At 47.4% G+C, this 21,783-nt stretch overlaps 2 protein-coding genes across 3 annotated transcripts in view; one reads left to right on the top strand and one right to left on the bottom strand.

Annotated features, from left to right (window-relative positions):
- LOC110592694 (BRCA2 and CDKN1A interacting protein) overlaps positions 1 to 5,470 on the bottom strand; it is a 16,411-nt gene extending 10,941 nt beyond the window's left edge. Inside the window, exons 1-3 of one of the 2 annotated variants that reach the window (XM_021703760.1) lie at positions 5,297 to 5,470; positions 3,210 to 3,284; positions 2,523 to 2,603 (exon numbers count right to left, since the gene is read on the bottom strand). In XM_021703760.1, the coding sequence (XP_021559435.1) occupies positions 2,523 to 2,603; positions 3,210 to 3,284; positions 5,297 to 5,464 (324 nt within the window). In that variant the 5' untranslated portion in view covers positions 5,465 to 5,470. The remainder of the gene's footprint in view (positions 1 to 2,522; positions 2,604 to 3,209; positions 3,285 to 5,296) is intronic. The other variant, XM_021703759.1, reaches the window with a different exon arrangement.
- A 286-nt stretch (positions 5,471 to 5,756) lies between these two features.
- UROS (uroporphyrinogen III synthase) overlaps positions 5,757 to 21,783 on the top strand; it is a 31,179-nt gene continuing 15,152 nt past the window's right edge. The window contains exons 1-5 of the mRNA XM_021703807.1: positions 5,757 to 6,016; positions 14,967 to 15,055; positions 15,243 to 15,326; positions 17,146 to 17,242; positions 19,253 to 19,327. Of these exons, the coding sequence (XP_021559482.1) occupies positions 14,993 to 15,055; positions 15,243 to 15,326; positions 17,146 to 17,242; positions 19,253 to 19,327 (319 nt within the window). The 5' untranslated portion in view covers positions 5,757 to 6,016; positions 14,967 to 14,992. The remainder of the gene's footprint in view (positions 6,017 to 14,966; positions 15,056 to 15,242; positions 15,327 to 17,145; positions 17,243 to 19,252; positions 19,328 to 21,783) is intronic.

Raw genomic sequence — 21,783 nt, 5'->3', positions numbered from 1 at the left:
AGAGACCTGCCTGCTTGACCCGTTCACCACCCCCTCCCATGCCTCCTCTCATCCCTCAGGCCTCCTGGTTCAACACAATTCCTAGGACCTAAGTCCTAAGCAACTGCACCTAACACCTCACCCTGGAATCTCTCTCTACACAACCCACACGTGCAGTTCATGGCCCTCCCCCTGCCCTTTGCCCTCCACAGCCCTAGGATCTGCCGTCTCTACAAGAGTCCCAGGGGCTCCGGTGAAAGTTCTGCGCAGTCCCTCTCCTAGGGACAGAAGTCTCTGTCGCTGGGACACCTCGAGTACCTCTGTGGAAGCCAAAAGCCGTAACTGTTACTGTGAAGTTATTAGTGTAATCATCCCGGTGAAAGTTGAAGCCCCCTGCTGATGGCAAGCTCTTGCAAGGATAAAAGTCTGACGGTTTCTTGTTGGACGGTCTTAGCACATGGTTAGAAGATGGAAGAGGGTCAGTCACGTCTCCTCCACACTGAGAAGGCAGCTAAGACAGAAAACGGAAGCAAGCCACTCCACACCACTGAGTCTTACTCAGGCTGTGTTACTGACACAGAGATCGGGCGGACAAACGATCCGGGGCTACGCAGCTGTTCTCCACGCAGCCCAGACCTCACCCCACAGCTCACAGGGCCAGGGGCATGGTGGGGGCCGGGCAGGGGGAGGTCGCAGGGTAGTTATCTAAGGCGGGCCTTCGCTGCGCCTCTTTATGGAAGATCAGAACGAGCCTTCCTGAATTCTGGTCAGGGCATGCGTTAACCTCCCGGGGGCCCAGAGCAGAGCCCCACAGGAGGTCACGGTGCGAGCACGAACAAGATGGAGTCGGTGTCGTCAGCACGCCTACGCAGACACTAACCGGCTGGACACGTGTTTGGTGAAGAGACCTGCCTTTCCCATTGCTCTAGTAAAAGGAAGCTACTGGAGGTGCTATTCCCTTCACTTTCTTTGCATTTAGTGCCATGAGGTTTAGTAACGGGGATGCTGGTGACCCTATCCGACAGTTCCAGAACCTCAGTAGAATACTGGTGGGAAAAACCAGATCGGAGTTTAGGAGGAGAGGAGGTAGCGGCTGCGAATGCCAACTTTTTCAAGACTGTCAGCTTTGACAACAAAGGGAGATGGCTCGCGGTGAGGCGGTGAAGCGGTGAGCGTGAGCATCAGACGCCAGGGCCACTGCCTCTGTACCACGACGCAGACGGCACGTGCTGGGACAGGAGACACCAGCCGTGGGCGCCGTCACTCCAGCACTTGCCACACGCCGTGGCTCTAAGCACCGTGCGCTCAGCAACTCCTGCTGCTTCCGTACCACCGTGCAAAGCAGGGACCAGGACCATCCTCTCGTTCCCAGAGATGGATGCGGAAACGGACCAAGGTCACCATGAGATTCTATTTCCCACAGATGGCCACCACAGCTCTAGCCCTGCATTCTCTTCTGACAAAGGACCTCGCCCCTCCTCCCTCCGAGTGGTGGGGTCTGTGCAGCCTTGCTTTGAACCCGTGCAGACCTTCATGTCTGATTAGGAGGCCAGCGGAAATACAAAGCTGTGCCCTTGTGCCTCGTTTTCTGGGGCTGCTTGCTCCTGGACCCCAGCCGCTGTGTAGAGGGGCCCGCGCTGCGGAGGAAAGGAGGCCCCTGGCCCATAGTCCCAGCTGGGCTCCCCATGTGCAGCCAAGCACCAACTTGCTGGTCACGTGAGTGAGCCATCTTCAAAGTGAATCCCCCCCCCCCCACCGCTGACTCTCTCTACCTAATGTGACACAGAGCAGAGAGGAGTTGTCCTCACTGAGCTCTGTCCAAATGACCCAAACAGATGACCGCTGCTATTCTAGGACACCGAACTGTGGGCAGTTTGTTAGGCAGCTACACAAAACCGAGAGCATCATCAGGAGCGGTGGGGGCAGGACTCACCCTCCTGCTGTGCCTCCTCCAAAAGCTCCCTCCAGTGATTGATGCCCCTCCCTTCCAGGTCACCGCCGCCCCACCGTGACTCCTTTGCAGAATCTGCCACTGACTTACTCCTCCAAGTAAGGGTGCTATCAGCAGTGTCCATCCCCACCCTCCCTGGGTAACCGTCCATCTGCTGAGAATGCCCAAGTCTCCGGCCGCTGCTCACACCTCCCGTGCACATATCACAGGCAAATCAAACTCAACATGTACACACCCACACTCACATTCCCGCCTGCCCTCCTCTTCCTCCATGCTTGCAATCTTGGTTGCTAGAGCCAGACACTTGGGAGCCACCTTTCCCCTCACTCTGACCAGTCACTCACTAATCGCCACCATATCTCATCTCCCAAGTATCTTCCAAATAGCCCCCTTCTCTTGCTATCCATTGCCAATCCCGGGATTCCTGCATTCAGTAATCTTGGAAATTACTGGAATGGCTTTCTAACCAGCCTCCCTTCCTCCAGTAACACCTCTTTCCAGTCTGAGTTCCTGGCCCCCCAGCTAAACATCAGGAGGATCTTAACAGGCCAAAAAATAATTTAATCAGAACAGACGTAACTGTCCCGCTTACCTTTATCACGCTCCCAATATGGTTCTGTTGAATTAAGAGATCAGTTAGTTCTGCAGTGTTCACAGGAGCCTTTAGGAAAAGCTAAGAGAAGAAAAAAAACTTATTTTAAATGAAAATCAAAGCATATTTTTTAATAAAACAACTCAGAAGAGCAATCCCAGGAGCAAAGGAAAAGCCCAGGAGAGTCAAAGCTAAAGGCACTGAAATCGAAGAGGCAGTCAGTGGTAATAAAGGAGGTGTGGGGGAGAGGAGGAGAAGGATGGACAAAAGGCCAAAGAATTTGGTGACTGGACACTGGAGGCTATGAAGGGTTAAACCAAAGCCACCTTACACGGGGTAGGGATGGTGTAGAAGCAACAAGCATGGATTTTGTAGCACCAGCTGGTGCACTAAGGGACAGGACTATTATGGAAGAATTCTTCTGCCCCACAAAGTTTGGCTGGAAGAGAAAAACAGTAGAGTAGCTCAAATAATAAGCACATGAAAAGGAAGGTATTTTAGGACACAGGGTGTTTATTAACATATTAATCAGTTAGCCTTGGAGGGGAAGAGAAACAATCCTTCCTTCTCTGCAGGGTAGAGAGAATACGAATGGGAATTCTAAAAGGATGAAATTTGACCTAGCTTGTGTTGAATGACCTGGATTTTCTTAGAAGAGATTTGTGTGTAGGGGGTAAAAGACCATACCTGCTGCAGTAACTTCTTAATTCCGTCATAATCCTTATCAGAGATGGAGTAAGCTTCAAATTCAATATTCACTTCCTGCAAATAATGACATAGGAAAGGCAGAAGAAAAATTATTAAATTTCCTTACTATCTACAGCCCACTGATAAGTCCTCAAAACAGGCACAGTGACATTCCTCTAGGGACTCAACTACCTTGATGTTAATACTTCGCTAAGGGAACAGTCTTAGCCCAACCCCCAGGATCCTGTAATTCTACTTTTTTAATATATAAAAAGGAAACTTCCTTTATCTCCACCCCCTCCCCAAGATACATGTTGGCAATCATCCCCCAAGCATATGACCTACCGATATAGATCTAAAGGGCCTCATGACTCAGGTTTTATTAAACAGTAATAAACGACTTTTTCCCAACAATAGCTAGCCCCCTCAAGGTCCTGGAAACCTTGCTTCCAAAATTCCTTAGGGACTTACACTATCCCTAACCCCCTCCCAACTTGAAAGTATATAATGGGCACTCCTCATTACCCCAGCGCAGCTTTCGGCCCCCAGGTCCTGTCCCCGTGCTTTAATAAAACCACCTTTTTGCACCAAAGATATCTCAAGAATTCTTTCTTGGCCGTTGGCTTCAAACCCTAACGTCTTTTCTACATGAAATAACACACAAAACTGGTCATCACACACAACTTCCTAAGATAATTCAAGCATTATTTTCTACTTTACAGATTTTTCTTTTCCCTCTATTGCCACTTTTTGCCTCTATCTCTATCTACAGAACATGCCAGAAAAAGGACACGAAGAAAATGTTATCTGAAGAACTGTCCACGCTTCAAACAGGCAAAAATATGGCCACGACTACCATCTGCACAGGTTACAAAGCCCCTTCGTGCCATCTCCTCACTTGACACAAAAGCCTGAGAAGAACAAAAAACTCAGATTGATCTAGTTTCAACGTAGAGCAAGTCTGCTCTGGATAAAACGGTCACAGCAGCCACAAAGAAGAGCTTACTTACCTGACTGCAGTAAGGATGAGCAAAGAGCAAAATCACTTCCGAAGTCCCCAGCTGCCTAGCACTTGATTCACCCCACGCACCTGAGGCTACACTTCATTCACTTGACAAATACTGAGTACCACCACATACCAAGCACGGTGCCAGGCACTCACGAAGAAAAGGTAAGAAAAGGGGACATGAATGGTCCTGCCCTCAGGGAGCTTACAGTTTAGGGGGGAACACAGACTTTAAGGAGATATTCATGGAGATAAATGTACACATGCTAGAAACAGGTACACGGTGCCACACAGCTTGAAAAATAGTTAAGAAAGTCAGGACAGTCTTCCCTTAGAGAAGTGACACTTGAGCTGGGAGTGAGGATGAGTTCCTGGCACAGAGAACAGCACATACTAAGGCCCTCAGGCAGGACGGAATATGGTGACTGTGTATGTGAGATTCTATGAAGCTGTGTGTGCCTGGGCTCCTTGATCTCTCTGCAAAACAGTAACAGAATCTAGCCTGTGATGCCACTTAAGTGTCCCATAAATAAATGAAAGGATTGCTTCACACCAAAAACAAAATCTTAGAGGCTTATAAGCGCCACCCAAGGTCAGTCCTAAATCACACCTTGGTAAGTGACACACTTATTTTGGGGCTCCGAGAAAATAGTGTATTCACACATACTTTCAAGTTTAGCAGGTTCTGGAATTTGGGTCTCAGCTGAGGAAGGCCACTGAGGACAATCTAAACAAGAACCTGCCTGCAGATTGGGCAGAGAATAAACTGCAGGCCCCTGTATGGGTTTGGGGCTTTAGCCGAAGAACTACAGAAAGCCACTTAGAATGTTGCGGTGGGTTTTCCTGGAGCGGTGGGAGGGGGCCGAACCGGCGGAGTAGACTTCTGAAAAATATCTGCGGCTGCAATGTGTAAAAGACTCCAGTGGAACCCGAGCTAGGCACTTTTATCATCTCCAGTTTCTGCTTACAGACCCTCAGGTGCTGGCGGTCGCTGCTCCGAGCGGCTCAGTCACACGGTTCTGGCGGCCAGAAAGTTTTTTCCCCACACATAAAGCAAACTGGGGTCGCGTGTGCTTCTCACCTCGTCGACGCTCTCGTCGTCTTCATCCTCTTCTTCGTCACTGTCTCCATCGTCTTCGTCCTCATCCTCCATTTCATCTTCCTCTTCTTCCTCGTCGCGCTGGTCCGGGACGCCTGAAGGCTGCGGAGCCCCACTACCCACCGCACGCCGCTTCGGCCTGGACGCCATGTTGCCGCCCTCACTGCGCCTGCGCAAGTCCCACCAGCCCTCCCTTCCGGACCCACCCACACAAGCCGAGGGGGGGTGAGAGAAGACGGACATCCTCGGCGCTGAGCCGGGGTCAACCTCAGGGCCCCCGATGGATTCCACGGCCATGATCTCTAGGGGTCAAGTCCAGTTTGAGGTCCTATTTTGGCATTTTCTTCCCCCCTCCATCCTCCTTCAGTCCCTCCGACGCTCCTCCTCCCCTTCGCTCAGTGGTTCGACCCGTCTCGGCCCACCCTCCCTGGGCCGGGGTGTCTGTGCGCATGCGCGCGCTCCAGCTGTGAGCGGCTCCGGCTGCGGGACCCCCGGCCTCCGTGCCGCGGCCGCGCGGCCACTCACAAGCTGTCTCCATGGCAGCAGAGGCCACGTGGTGAGGGGGCCGCCCACCGGCTCCTCTCTCAGGTGGCTGCACCGCAGGCTCGTTGGCACCGCGAGATACCGCCCCCGACAGGGCGCCCTCCGAGTGCTGGGCACTGTCCCAGCGCCTAGCCTTTCGGGCCTCCGCGGCCCAGCGAGGTAGGTGTCGCCGCCCACGGTGCCGACGATGACACCGAGGCCCGCGGACGCGCAAGGCCAGCCTGCGGCGCTAGCTAGAGCGTGACGAGTGGGGAGCCGAACCCCGAGGCCGCTGCTGGCCTGGGCGGGGGCCCTGGCGCGGGGGCAGCGATCGACCCCGAATGGAAGGTCGCGGGGCACGCGCAGGTGCCTGCAGGGCCGAGCTCAGGGCCCCCAGCACCGTCGGTGGCACGGCCTGGCCCGCGGCTGAATGAATCTCCTCCGAAGCCCTGCCCCAACCGACGCTCTTTAAGCGCATTTCTTGACCTGAAAAGTTCTTTAGGATAGGGGTTAACCTTAAATGCTTCAAGTCCAGCGGGGAAATCGGAACTACAGAGCAGAGCCTGCTTGGAGAGGATAGAGTGGAGTGGGCTGTGGTCAGCTAGAGAGTGCAGCCAGTTGTGGCCGAGGGGACGTGCAGGCCTAGTGCCCTCAGACCTTTACATTCAAGAGAACCTGGAGTTGCACAAGATCGATCCTGATTTTTAACATCTGTGCCAAATAAAATTCAGTCCCCAGTCAGCTTTATCCCACGGGCTACCAGTATGCAGCCGTTCATTGTAAAGACTATTTGGAAAGAAAGTCCTTAATTAAAGAAGACATCAACTATCTGAGAAGGAGGTCTGTGGTTTAACTTTTTTTTCCCCTCTGTAAAATGAGAAAAGTGGGTTGGATGCCTCTGATTCTAAAAACGGAAGGAGCTGCCCTGTGTAGTGAAGTGGCGGCAGCCCAGAGGTTTAAGCAGAAACCTGATAACCTCTTCTCAGTGACCTTTCAGCAGCAGGAAATGGAGTCAGGGTAAGGTAAGGGTCCCCGGAGGCGCCATGATTGTGTTCTGTGGGTTCCGTCCTTCCTGAGAGTCTCCGCTAGCAGGCCACAGCCTGGATATTGATAGACATGCATATCAGGGATTCACATCCGATGGGGTAGGTCTCCTGCTCATACCCCTGCCTGTCTCCTGTTCCTGGTTTCCTCCCATTCTTGCTGCAAGGCAGGTAACAGGAGTTTCTCCAAGCAGGGAGCTTTCAACGTGGTCCCAGCCTATCAACAGAGTTGCACTCAGACATCATGGATAATTTTTTCTGTTTCTTTATACTTTCTTGTAGTAAAACATACACAACACAATTTACCATTTTAATCATTTCTAAGTATTAAGTTTAGTGGCATAAGTTTATTCATTTGTTGTGCAACAGCCACCACCATCCATCCCCAGACCTTCGTCTTGCAAAACTAAAACTCGACCCGGTAAACAATAACTCGCCATTTCCCCCTTGCCCAGGCCCTGGAAACCATGATTCTGTTCTCCATCTCTATGAATTTGACTACTCTAGGGGAATCCTATAATTTTTGTCCTGCGATTGCTTATTTCACTTAGCATAAAGTCCTCAAGGTTCATCCATGTTGTAGCATGTGTCAGAATTTCCTTTTTAAGGCTGAATGATATTCCGTTGTATGTATATATCACATTTTGTCTATCCATTCGTCCATTGGTGGACACTTGGGTTGCCTCTACCTTTTGACTATTATGAATAACACTGCTGTGAACTTGGACGCACAAATACCTGTTTAAGTCTGTGCTTTTAAATTTTGGGGTGTGTATACCCGGAAGTGGAACCGTTGGATCATATGGTAATTCTTTCTGTGTTTACTGTTTTTTGAAGTACTATACTTTTTTGTAGTTTGTTTTTTGAAGAACTATACTTTTTTGTAGTTTGCACATTTTCCGGGGAGCTTGTATTGCTTTGATAGGAGATCGGGGAAAAGCCTTACTTTGTGTCCTCAGACTAGCTTCCGGCGTTGAGCGAATGGTCAGAGTGGGAAGTAGCATGGAGTATCTGACAGGAGCTGAGAAGTGATGGGAGTGCTTAGGGAATGGGCATGGGCTTCAGACGGGGATTGAATCCTACCCCTCCACTCACTGTGCTGCTGTGTGACCTTGGGCACCTTGCTCAACCCTTCAGAGTTTTGGTTTCCACTTCTGTGAAGTAAGGATACTAATACCTACCTTTGCTAGTTTAAATGAGGATTGAGATCCTGCAATGTAAATTGTTTAGCCCCGTAAATAACAGAGTAAGTAAGCGCTCACTAAAAGGGCAGCTCTAACTGCTGGGAGAGCAGCAGGACACGGTTGGCAAGTGTGAGTCTTCCCAGCGAGGTAGTCTTCATCAGATCATTTCCCTGTTTCTTTAAGGAAAAGAGATCAGTTCCCCTGTTCCGGAGATGCTGGGTACACCTAAAGTGTTGTTTTCCCTCAGTGTGAACAAATATTTACTGAGCAGCTACTGTGCGGAGGAAAGTCCTGCAAAACAGCCAGCAGTGCAGAGGACCAGCCCATTTCACAATCGCAGGGACTGAGATGAAGAGCAGAGCAGCCTAGACCAGAACACAGGCTTTTGCCGTCTAGTGCAGGCTCCTTGCCCTCCGCTGCACCTCTTCCCAAAGTCCAAAGTGGCTCATGTACAATCCTCCTTTAAAAACCTGCTTATACCCCTGCCTGTCTCCTGTTCCTGGTTTCCTCCCATTCTTGCTGCAAGGCAGGTAACAGGAGTTTCTCCAAGCAGGGAGCTTTCATCGTGGTCCCGGAGAAATGCAGGCATAGATCTGTGTACACCATGGGTGGGGCTGCAGCTTGAATGAGGCTATATTAGCCCCCCAGGCTGCCGTGTCTAAGTGCCACACGCTGGGTGCTGTATACAGCAGAAATGTATTGTCTCACAGGCTAGAATTCTAAGATCAACATGTCAGTAGGATTGGTTCCTTCTGAGGGCTTGAGGGGAAATCCGTTCTGTGCCTCTCCCCCAGCTTCTGGTGGTTCGCTGGCCATCTCTGACGTCCCTTGGCTTATTAACATATCACCCAGCTCTCTGCCTTCATCTTCACATGTTTTCCCTGAGTGTGTGTCTGTCCACATTTCCCCTTTTTATAAGGACACCAGTCATACCGGATTCGGGCCCACCCTAAACGACCTCATTTTAACTTGACTACATCTGCAAAGACCCTATTTCCAAATAAGGTCACATTCTGAGAGTTCAGACTTTAACACATACATTTTGGATTCAGTCCATAACAGGCCAAGGGCACGGATCTGCCATATCACTGCTTGCTCTTCATGGCAAGCGATGGGATGATTGGTATTTGAACTTCTTGATGGGAACAACTAAAGGAGTTCTGGGTGGAGATGAACATTGGACAAAGCCACATTGCTGAGAAAGGGGTTGTTCACTTTTGGAGAACCCTCTTGCCTGCCCCAATCCCTAGAATATTCTGGGTTCTAGTCAACAAAAGCTGGCTTTTGTTGTTTCAGCTGGCTTTACTCATCTTTGACCAATTCGGCGTAAATCAGCTGCTGAACTCACTAATCTTGCCAGACCTTATATCCATAGTAGCTGGGATGTGCACATATCACCCTAAATCATCTCCCACAGCAGAGTATGAATTCTGAATCAGAGGAGCCCTAGGCCCAGATGCAGACTTTTAAAGCCTTTATTCTGAATCATAGCAGTTTGTAGTAACAGTACTTTGTCTCTCTCTCTCAACACTTAGCTCACAGTTCTGTGGTTGTCGCTCTCCCCCCAACCAGCCTTGGAGCATCTTGAGAGTGGGTGCTAAATGTTATTTGCCCCTTGCCCACCACCCAATATTCAGCATCACACAGAAGAGACTCAGTGTTTCTTGGTAAATGAAAACAGGATTGCGGAAACCCTTATGTGCCTAATTGAGAGCCAACTTCCGGGCCTGGAAGGCCGGCTGGTGCTTAGTTCTCCTTGTTGCTAAAATTCAGGAGCTTCTGCAAGGTGGGCAAGGCAGAACAAGGTACACCAGGAGCTTCAAGGAGTAAGTCATGCCAAAGAACCTTGCTCGGTTGCTCCCCAAGTGCACTGCATGGCATTCTTTGACTTGCTGATCATCTGGAACCCACCTCTCAGTGCCTACCTTGGCTCTGGTATCTCCCATATGTATGTACTGGGGAGTGGGAAGGTGCCTCTGGAACCTCTCTCGACCCCACTGCCTCCCACGCCAGTTACGGCCTCGTTTTTCCTCTTCATAGCAAAACTGAGATATCTCCACCTCTTGTACCTACATCTTTACCCCCGCTTTATTCTGTAACTTACTCTGTTATGGACTGAATTGTGTTCCTCCAAATTCATATGCTAAAGCCCTAATCCCCAATGTGAACTTTATTTGGATATAGAGCCTTTGAAGAGGTAATGAAGAGTGGTGCCTGGCTGGCTCAGTTGGTAGAGCATGTGACTCTTGATCTCAGGGTCCTGAGTTCAAGCCTCATGTTGGACATGGCACCTACCCAAAAAAAAAAAATAAAAGAGAGAAAAAGAAAAAAGAGGTCATAAAGATTAAATGAGCTCATTGCGAGGTCAAGCCTTATTGCTATACGCATTAGGTGGAGCCCTAATCCTCTAGGTCTGGTGTCCTTAGAAGAAGAGGAAGACACCAGAGGTTTCTCTGCACAAACACAGAGGAGAGGCCATGCGAGCACACAGCAAGAAGACAGTAGTCTGGAAGCCAGGAAGAGAGGTCTCACCAGGAACCAACCATGATGGCACCTTGAGCTTGGACTTCCAGCCCCCGGAACTGTGAGAAAATGAATGTCTACTGTGGAAGCCCCCATTCTGTGGAATTCTGTTATGGCGTGACTAAGATAAAAAGTATCACTCCAGTACAAAGGGCTTAGTTTAATAATGCAAACACTTGAAAGCAAAACCAATCTACCCGCTGCAGATAGAGAAAATGTTTCTTCTGGGTTCTACTCTGTGGTTGTCTTAGATAATAAAATTGAGGGCTTCTGGATAATAACTGTTAAGAGATTCCATGAGATGTGCTGCTGGACTTGACAAATAAAAATCAGACTACCACCCTTATTCCTTCTCTGCCATGGCTCAAAGCACCTCTAATGCAAAATTAAGAGGAACCATTGCTGGTGATTCTTTTCCCTGCTAGAGCCCCATGTCATCAAGTTCAGTGAGAAAGAAATCACCTGATAAGTGCACAAAGATAGTCATGCTCACACATTACTAATTTTCTTAGTAATTGAAGATTTAAAGTTAATAATGTTTTTAGAATTGATTCCCCCTAATTGACAGGTACTGTTCACTGTACTATTAGCACATTCAGCCCAGGGCAGAATCCAAGGGCTCCGAGAAAGGTCTATAGGTGATGGGGCGGTGTGCGGTTTGGTGTGAGGAGTCCCAAAAGGTTCTGCAGAGCCAAAGGGTCTGCAGCAAAGGCCCAGGGACTAGGCGACGGACCCTGCTCTTAGCAGAGGAAATACTCACCGGGGGAGGACTGGCTCATGGGACAGCCAAGGTACATGTGTTTCTAAAGGCACATACATGGATGACATCAGCCAGCCACCCTGTGAGTGAGGAATGACTTCTGTCCCAATGGCTTTCTCCAGTCACAGGAGTTGAGACAGTGGCATTACTGCAGCTTCTCACAGACCAAGAAAAGGTCCAGAACATTCCCATCCACACCCCAGCCAGCAGGGAGGCAGCGGGGAAGAGTAGGCGCATGGCACTTCCCTCTCAGGGCAGGCCCCACAAAGTGTGCACATCACTCCCACTAACATCCTGTGGGCCAGAGCTAGTCCCCTGGCCACATGCGGCACTTGTTTTTATTTGGGGCAAATGTGTGCCTTGTTACTAACGAGGGATTCCGTTTCTGTGAGTGAGAAAGGAAGGGTGGGTATGTGGGGGCAACGGGCAACCTCTGCCCCCCACTCCCCGCCCGTCCAGGTAAGACCTCCAGTTATGCTTCCAGAGCATCTTGACTTGTTTTCATAGCACTTACCACACCGACTCTGTCATTGTTTTTACTTATTTGTGAAGTGTCTATTTTACCCTCCCGTAAATCCGAGGCAGGAATCCTATTGTATCCCCAGTGCCTGGGACTCAGTAACGGTCTAGAAATAATTGTTAACTCACTGATAGGATTACACCGAACAAACCCCAAGTTTAGGTGGGATTCGAAGAAGAAAGACATTTTCACCTAGTCCCAAGTGTCAGGCCATGGACACAGATGGTTTCATCCTGAATTACACCGTGTCCTGTTAACCTTGTCGGTGTGACTCCTTGATCCAGCCCCTTCCTAACGGCTCCCCTGCCTGTTCATCCTCACCACAGCAGCCAGAGACCGTTCTCAAGCATGTACACCTTTGCTGCCAGTCCTGCTTACACCTGTCCGTGGATTCCCATTTCTCATGGTGTCCAAGTCCACCTGCCCTTCCCACTGGAGCCATGCGTACCCTTCTCTCCTGGGAACGTGCTCAGCCCTTTCCTGACATTTGAACATTTCTCCTCGCTGCTGTTGTCATTCAGATCTCAACTAAGATGCCACCTTCTCAGAGAGGTGGCCCTGGACTGGCAACCAGCTATCAGCACCCAGTTATCTCTCCCACATCACCTCCTAGCACTTGGTAGGACTTGAATTTATGCCCCGCCCCCAGTACATAATGCAGACCTAATCTCCCCCAGGCAGATTCCAGGTGTCACTGCCTGAGAACAGCATAGAAACACTTGGGAGACACTGGCTTCTGGGATTTGAAAGCAATACTAACCTATCCTTTGAAATCTTGGGGATATGCATCCCAGAGCCTTGAACCATGGCTGGGCCAAGGTGGGGCTGAGGTCTGAGGCCCGGGACCAACTGCTTCCAACATGCTCCCACCTTTTAATCCCCACAATCCTGGCTTGTTTTGTGGGCCTGGAAACATTTATGTGTTAACAGAAAATGCTAAGTTTTACCTGCCACTCATCTCAGCCCCTTCTGGGGCTCTCGGGATCAGTCAGGGTTCAATCAAAGAAACAGAGCTGGTGGGGGATATGGATTAGGACCTGCTGCAAGGCACTGCCTGGTGCAACTATGGGGGCTGCTGGGCAAGTCTGAGACCCCGAGTGCAAGCTGAGTGCAAGCCGCTGAGAAGGCGGGGCGGCCCGGGCAGCAGAGGAGGCTGTGGCCACAGCTGTAATTTCTTCCTCGGGGAAGCCTGGGTCCTGCTCTTAAAGCCACTCACTGGAGGAGGCCCACCCAGATTATCTAGGATAATCTCCCTGGCGAAAAGCCACCCGATGATAGACTTTATCCTCTCTCCAAAATACCTTCACAGCACCATTTGTGAAGAAATGGGGACTGGAGCCTTGCCGGGTTGACTGACAGCTGTGCGTGCCCAGCTCAGAAAGGCTTGTTCCTAATTTCCGTGTGAGACACATTCCAAGTAATTTCAGGAAATGATAGGAACAATACTGCCCATTTCCCCAAAGCCCCAGTCTCTCTGGCTCACAGCTCGACAGCAGCAGTAATTAGAACTTGATTTCATGATTATTATTTGTTCACCCAGGGCTGGTTGCTTAGATACAAAGCAGTTCATTTTGAGCCAAATTTTCCTAAGACGTCCCGTAGATATTATAATGTTCCAGAAACCTATTCAGTAATAACTCACAAGTAATGGCTCCCAGAGTTAACACATTTCTGCTCCAAACAATACACGCTGTTTGACTATTACCAACCACTGTATAATATTTAGTAAGTAACTAGGTGGTGGGCCTAATGCTATTTACAGGATAGTAATACACATTTCAGACAGAGTTTATTCTGCAGGTCTCTAGCAACATTTATTTTGAGGCCTTTGGGGTGGTCATATTAAATTCCTCCCCCCAATACAAAATAATTTAATGTTTATTGTAAAAAAAAAATGTGGATAATACACAAAGAGGTAAACAAGAAAATAATCACCCTAACCTGCCACCCAGAAATAATTATTAGTAGTATTCTGGTGCATATTCTTTCATACATATGCATATATAAAATTTATAAAACCATACCATACATGCATCTTACTTTTTTAACTTAACATTTTGTGATTAAATAATCCATGTAATTAAGTTATTAATGAATATTTTAATGATTTCATATAACTGTACCATTCTCTCACTGTTGGACATTTACTTTGTTTCCCACTGTAAATACCAGGATACAATCTTGCAACTAGAAGAGGAGTAGGTCTTGGAAATCTAATACACAACATAGTGATTATAGTCAACAATACTCTTTTACAAACTTCCAAGTTCCTAGGAAAGTTGATCTTAATTGTTCTCACCACAAAAAAGAAATAGTTATGAGGCGCTGTGGTAGAGGTGTTAACTGAGCTACTACTGTAGTAATCATACTGCAGTATATAAATGTATGAGATGAACAGCTTAATAGCTGAAACCTACACAGTGCTGTATGTCAAATATACCTCGGTTAAGAAAAAAGAATACCAGGATCCAGGATGAACATCTTTATGTTAGTCTTTGCACACTTTTATGAGTATTGCCTTAGTATTTATTCTTAGAAGTGAAATTATAGGATGAAAGAGTATGAAGTAGGCAAGGCTTTTGAAACATCAACAAATTCTTTTCCAGGTTGTTAGACTAAGTTTTGAAGGAGATCTCATGTTTGACACCATTTATAAAACATCATTTGAGAGGTAGGAGGGTCAATATGATTATTTCCTAAAGAGCTTATGAACTACTTAGTACATTTATCTTGAGACAGAAGTAATTCTTTATTTCCTTAAAATAATTTTGTCTATTTGTTAATGATACAACCCCAAATTTGTATCACTCCTCTTTAGGAGCCTTAAATGTGTGCCCAGGACACGGGCTTTCCCTAATGGCTTTCATCTGCCTTTCCAAGTGATATCAAGTGCCCGCATGCTGTCCCTTGGCCTTATCAGTGACAGGGGCTTCAGAAGGAACAAGCCCATTAACGCTAAGTCATTGTGGGCGAGGGATAGGTCGGTCACCTCAGCGAGCAGTTGATAACCTTCTTCCCGTGCTTCCGTCCCATCCGACATTGCTTAGGAAGAGTCTTTGAGATCTAATTAAGATCCATCCGTCTCCCTGCTCTGTCCCAGCACCCTGTAAGGACTGCCAGGTGATAATGAAGGTTCTCTTACTGAAAGACGCTAAGGAGGACGACTGTGGCCAAGATCCATACATCAGGGTAAGTTGCCCGAGGCTCCAGGTCCTGCACAGCATGACACTGTCTTACTAGGGAAGCTAAGGGGGTGAGGCGTAGGGGGGTCTGTGAACCCTCCGAGCCACTGACACAGAGTAAGTTGGTACTGTGATGCTTTCCTTATTTTCCAAACAACCCTGGCCAATCCAGAACTATATTCTTGTATTTGCAGGAATTAGGATTATATGGACTTGAAGCCACTCTGATCCCTGTTTTATCATTTGAGTTTTTGTCTCTTCCCAGTTTTTCTGAGAAGGTAAGGTCTGTCAGTGTCTGAGTACCGTAATTTCTGAGTCTCTGTAGAACCCTTGCCAACCCAAGCCGGAAGGATTTCTTCGCTGCTTCCTCATTTTACTACCAATCTTGAAGACAAGGGCAGAGCCGCCTCACCTGGCTCCAGTGGGCGTGGCTATTAGACCGTCCCTGAGCCTCCAGCAGTTCCTCCAGAAAGCCACCCTGACCTGAAGGTTGGGGGGGGGGGTGGTGTCGGGAGAGCGGGTTGCAGGGAGGGCTCTCAGCCGTGCAGGCCCTTCCAGTTCGTCCTCCCGTCTACCCACCTGCCCTGACCACGCACTGCACAGGTGTTACTTTGCCGTTTTAGAGAGAGGCCCCAGGTTGGGCCACTTGCTCGGCTGAGATCTCCAGCAAGAGGGTTGCTCCCCCACAGCGTCAGGTCTGCCGCCAGGTGTAACCGGGATCAATCTTGCCAGACACGATCTCAGTAAAGCCTTCCAGATGCTTCAGATCAAAGCTTCAATGCTCAAGCAGCTCTCACCAGCGTGCACCCAGTCCCAGGAGGGGAGCACCTTCAGGGCATCTCCCCGGAGCTCCTTTCTAGACACATTAGGGAAGAGCCAGGCTGGTTTCATGAACTAGGGTGCCCAGCCCTGCTCCCAGGCTCCAAGCCTCTGTTAGCGCCAGGTTCACCCCTCCTGCTCTTTGTGGAAAGCCGGTGTTTTCCTTTTGATTTGGGCCGAATGTTGAATGATTCATTCAGTAATGTACCCGACAGACACTGATCTGGCATCTGTTACGCCCCTATGCACTGGGCTGTGTGCTGAGGGAATGAGGTAAGAAGGACCCAGACCAGCATGCCCTCCCATAAGCAGCCTGGAAAGGCACTTGAGATCACTTCTTGGACCTCGTGGCCACACAGACTAGAGTTTCCACAGGAGCCTCTCCTGTCACCGCCAGCCAGCGTGTCCCCTGAAGGCTTTTCTGGACTCTGTCTAGCTCACTGTGCTGCAGTGAGTTGGGGCACAAGGCCCGTGCTGGAGTCCTGGCCCTGCCACTTGCCGTGGGCAGTTCCTCAGCCTCTCCACGCCTGAGTCTTCATCTTTGAGATAACAGGAACCCCACCCATCTCCCAGGGAACTTTCAGAGAGTGAGGGACACAATATGTAAAAACAGTAATGTTCGGTAGATGTTATCACTATTATTGTCTTTGAAAATCAAGGCTTCAACATGGATATCGTCCCTTGAAGATTCCAGTGTTCTTTTAAAAGATGTATTTATTTACCCTAGAGAGAGAGAGAGAGAAAACTCGAAGGGCGGGGGCAGAGGGAGAGAGGGAATGTCCAAGCAGACTCCCTTCTGAGCATGGAGCCCGACGCCAGGCTCCATCCCAGGACCCTGGGATCACGACCTGAGCCAAAATCAAGAGAAGGCCGACTGAACCACCAGGCGTCCCTTGGAGATTCCAGTTTTATTACAGATGCAGGTCCAGTCTGCCCTCCCACCTGCACCCCACCCAAGCCCAGGCTGGGTCAGATGGCCCCTCTCTGCTCCTGTTACAACTCCCACCCTACAGTGCTCTTTCCTGGCTCTCCCCTTGACTGGGAGCTGCTTGAGGGGAATACCATGAATAGTGACTTCACCTGCATATCCTAAAAGGCCTAGAATAGTTCCAGGCATATAGTAAGCTGCCAGTAGGTGTCGAGTGGAAGAGTGGATGGATGGATGGATAAGTAGATGCATGGATGGATGGAAGGAGTTAGTTTTGTGAAGCATTTGGAAATCTGGGAAATGCTGAACTTGGCCATCATGTAAAATGTCTGTTGCTGTTTGGTGCACAGCTGTGTCATCCTGAAGGCTATGGGGGACTCATCTTTACCAGCCCCAGAGCAGTGGAAGCAGTGGACCTGTGTCTGGAGAAAGACAATAAAACGGAAGGTGAGGGGGACTCTGTTGTGAATTCCACTGGATGTTCTTTCCTCTGTTCTGACCAGGGATACCGGATTCCAGAAATGGATTTTTCAGGTTTGAAACATCCCAATGGCTTTTAGCTCAAGAAAGTATTTACATACCCAGTTACTTCATGTTTGTGTAACCTTTGGAGGAAGCAGAAAATGACCTTTCTCCTTATAAGCTGACTCTTAATGTCCCACACAGAATGACAGGTTAGCCTCGTAGCTCTGACGGGAGCAGACGCCTAGAGGTGTCATGTTACAGATGCTGTCTTGGGAAACAGGAGACAGGGCGGCCCCCAAAGTCCCCAGACCCTGAGGGGTTCATCTGCCAGGTGGTCATCTCTCTCAGAATATATTGGTGGCGGTCTCTTTCCTCAAAGGGATGATGAGAAAATCCAACCACATTGAAAAAATGGCCCGGGGCGTGCCGGGCACTTAATGACATGATCATCTCTTAGTCCCTTCTTCCTACCTCCTTCCCTCTCCTTCAAAAACACAGGAACAGAGCCCAGGCTTCAGACTGAACAACCACCTCAGTCTTTCAATCAAATAGCTTTGTAGCTAACATTTATGGAGAGCCTAGTGCATACCAGGCTCTGTTAAATACTTCACATTTGTCATCTCATTTATTCCTGGACACTGACCGGAGGCACATGTACTGTGGTCCTCATTATGTTGGGTGTAGAGATTACTTAAAAAAAATTAAATCTTGAAAAATAAATTAATTAATTAAATAAATAAAAGGAAATCGCCCATGGGAGTGTAAAGGGTAGCATAACACTTAAATGTAAGGGAAAGTTATGCTCCTAATCAGATTTTAGGAAGGGAGAACTCATGTTTCCTTGTCTTCTCAAAAAGTATTGAACACCCAGTGGCCTTAGCATATATCTATGCAACCCATTTTCTCTTTGTATTTCTTTCATCCACAGTTAAAGGTGTCTATTTTTGCCCTAAGATGGTAATGTTCTCTATTAAATTGTGTTTGCTCATGAACCTGAAAGTTACGATCTTTACTTTGACTTAATGTATACATCCGAGATTATAGTTTCTTGACTGCTTTCAGATTTATGTCCCAAATAAAACCAGGTGTATTGCTTTTCTAGACACTAAGTTGCCCTTTTTAATGACCAGTGACTTTTTCTTTAAAAGTCTAGATTTTTAGGGGCACCTGGCAGGCCCAGTTGGAAGAGTGTGTGGCTTTTTTTTTTTTTAAGATCTTATCTATTTATTTTAGAGGGGGGCAGAGGAAGGGGCAGAGGGAGAGGGAGAGAATTTCAAGCAGACAACCCCACGACCCCCAGATCATGACCCGAGCCAAAACCAAGAGTGGGACGCTTAACCAACTGAGCTACTCAGGTGGCCCAAGTGTGCAACTCTTTTTTTTTCACCTTTTTAAGATTTTATTTATTTATTTGACAGAGACATAGCGAGAGAGGGAACACAAGCAGGGGGAGTGAGAGAGGGAGAAGTAGGTTTCCCGTGGAGCAGGGAGCCCAATGTGGGGCTTGATCCCAGGACCCTGGGATCATGACCTGAGCCACCCAGGCGCCCCCCCCACCCCCCGAGTGTGCAACTCTTGATCTTGGGGTTGTGAATTTGAGCCCCATGTTGGGTGTAGAGATTACTAAAAAAAAATTTTTTTAAATAAATAAAAGTCTAGATTTTTAAACTCTAATGTCACCCTGCAAATTCATTCTTCAAGTTATGTTTGTTTTCTGGTACACACTAAAAATGCTTCTAGTACCAGCTGTGGAAAAGAGTTAATATTCTAAGCAAGGCATACTGAAACATTTATGAAGTGATTTTTAAAAATTTGCCTGCCGAATATGAACAGAATAAAAATGGAATTTTAGTTTGAGATGCTGTTCTTTATACGTGGTTATTAATAGTTTGCCTTGTTCACAAGTGTCTTAGGATGAGCAAGGAGCTTTGGGCAACAGTCCAGATGGCCACTGTGGTGTTTGCAGCTCACATTTCATTCCATGTTTTACAGTCTGGAAACATTCTCTGAGGGAAAAATGGAATGCTAAGTCAGTGTATGTGGTCGGAAATGCTACTGCTTCTCTAGGTAAGCAATCAAGGTAAAGATAAAACACCAAAAAAGGACAGTGATGTTGTGATTTGTAGTAAGAAATATGTATTTGTCTTTGTCCCTGTTTCCTGGGACAGAGCTCTTAAAATCCTTGGTATTTGCTAAGTGATAAGAAAGATGAAGTTGCCTATTTTTTTTAAAGATTTAGTTATTTATTTTAGAGAGAGAGAGAGCTTTCACTATACCTTAACAGCAGCATTATACATTTAACTAATTATTTGTAAATTTCATAAGCAAAAAAAATAATTTTTTAAACTAGTGTTTTTTTAAAAAAAACAAACATGGTGAAGTCATTGGGGAATGAAAACCTGGTTTTCTTCTCTCCTGTAGTCTCTGCTATTACTCAGTATATATTCAAAAGTTCTGTTACATTGGTGCCTGGCTGGCTCAGTCAGTAGAGCATGCAACTCTTGATCTCAGGGTTGTGAGTTCAAAGCCCACGTTGGGCATAGAGATTACTTAAAAATAAAGAAATCTTTAAAAAATAAAAAATAAAATCTTTAAAAAAATAAAAAATAAAACTCTATTGCAAGCTTTGTACCCTTTGGCCCACTAATCCCTTTCCTGATAATCTAGACAAAGGTAATAATCCAATAGAGGAGAAAATAAGTGTTTTGTTTTGTTTTGTTTTTTAAGATTTTACTTATTTATTTGACAGAGACACAGCGAGAGCAGGAACACAAGCAGGGGGAGTGGGAGAGGGAGAAGCAGGCTCCCTGCGGAGCACAGAGCCCGATGCGGGGCTCGATCCCAGGACCCTGGGATCATGACCTGAGCCGAAGGCAGACGCTTAATGACTGAGCCACCCAGGTGCCCTGAGAAGTGGTTTTTATATGAGAATGTATATCATAGCATCATTTATAATCATGGAAAAAGGAAAGCCCCCAATAGGGGAATAGTTAAATAAATTAGGATACATCTATGTGATGATTATGTAGCTTCTTCTTTTACATACTTTTTATTTTGAAGGAAATTTACAGAAAACCTATAGTTGTAACACAGAACTCAATCTTTCCTGGACCCTGGAGAGTAAGTTGCCAACGTGATGTCCCATCAACTCCAAATAGATGAGTATAGGTTCCCTACAAACAAGCACATTTTTCTGTTTAGCTGCAACTATCACACTCAAGAAATTAACATGCATGTATTAGTACCTCTCGTTCTCAATAATGTCTGTTGTAGCAGAAGGGTTGAGCTCAGAATCCTGCCTTGCGTCTAGTTGTCATGTCTCGTTAGTTTCCTGCTGGAAAGGGGCCTCCATGTGTCTTTGGCTTTGTGACCTCAACACTTTCGGGGTACAGGCCGGTTGTTTTGTAGATGGTCCCCCAATTTAGGTGTGTCTGATTTTTTCCCTGATTACATTGATTCAGGTTATATATGTCTGGCAGGAATACCACAAGCTTTTCCCCTTGCCTCTTACCCAGCAGTGCATCATTTTGATTTGCCCCATTACTGATAATGTTCCTTGTAATCCCTTGATTAAGGTGATATGAGGCTTCTCCCTGTGAAGCTACCGTTTTTCCCCTTGAAATTAATAATTACTTTGTGCGGAGGTACTTTAAGATTATATGGTAACATATTTTTTTTTTTTAGATTTTATTTTTTTAAGTAATCTCTACACCCAACGTGGGGCTTGAACTTACAACCCCAAGATCAAGAATCACATGTTCTACCTACTGAGCCAGCCAGGCGCCCCTGATAATGTATTCTTCATCAGTAGCTGCTGATTTACAACAGTATGGACTCATGGTTTCCTCTTTAATAGGGTACAATCCATTACTAAGTCTATTTATTTTATTGCCCAAATTATCCCTGCTGTGGCCAGGGGCAACCCCTTGAAGGCGACTTCTGTGTCCTTTTGACATGTCTCCATCATTCTTTGAGTACTTCCTTCTTTTCTAATGCAAAAAGTTGTTCCAGGTTTGTCCTATACTTTCCCTGTCCCAGCCCTAAAATCAACCATTTTCCTTAAGAAGCCCTGGTTCCTTTAGTGGAGAGGGGTATTTAGAAGCCATGATGAGGATGCTTATAAGCATATTCATTGCCCTTGCACTTCACTGCTCACTGCTCATGGCCCTTTTCAGTACACAGAGACAGGGAATACACACACACACACACACACATCTTTATTTATATCTACTTGTTTATGTTGAAAACCATGAGTTCATTCCACCACCTCCAGTTATAGTCCAACACAACAGAGTTTCTCTAGGTCTTTCATTTCTGTATTTGTGACTCCCATCTCTGGCAAGGAGAAACCTGGCTCCCAGGTCATACATTTACTCATTTGATCAGTGCTCCTATAAGGAACCAGTCTCCCCTGGCTCTGCCCCCACAGGGATGCCCTCTTCAGCCCATGTGGATTCTGACACCCAACACTGGCCACTCCCCCATGACATTCATGTTACTCTGCCCCACCTAAGGGCCTTTGT

This window comes from Neomonachus schauinslandi, chromosome 6 (assembly GCF_002201575.2).
Source record: "Neomonachus schauinslandi chromosome 6, ASM220157v2, whole genome shotgun sequence".
NCBI lineage: Eukaryota > Metazoa > Chordata > Mammalia > Carnivora > Phocidae > Neomonachus > Neomonachus schauinslandi.
The sequence above is the reverse complement of the archived record's forward strand: the minus strand, read 5'-3'. Positions and strand labels throughout refer to the sequence as shown.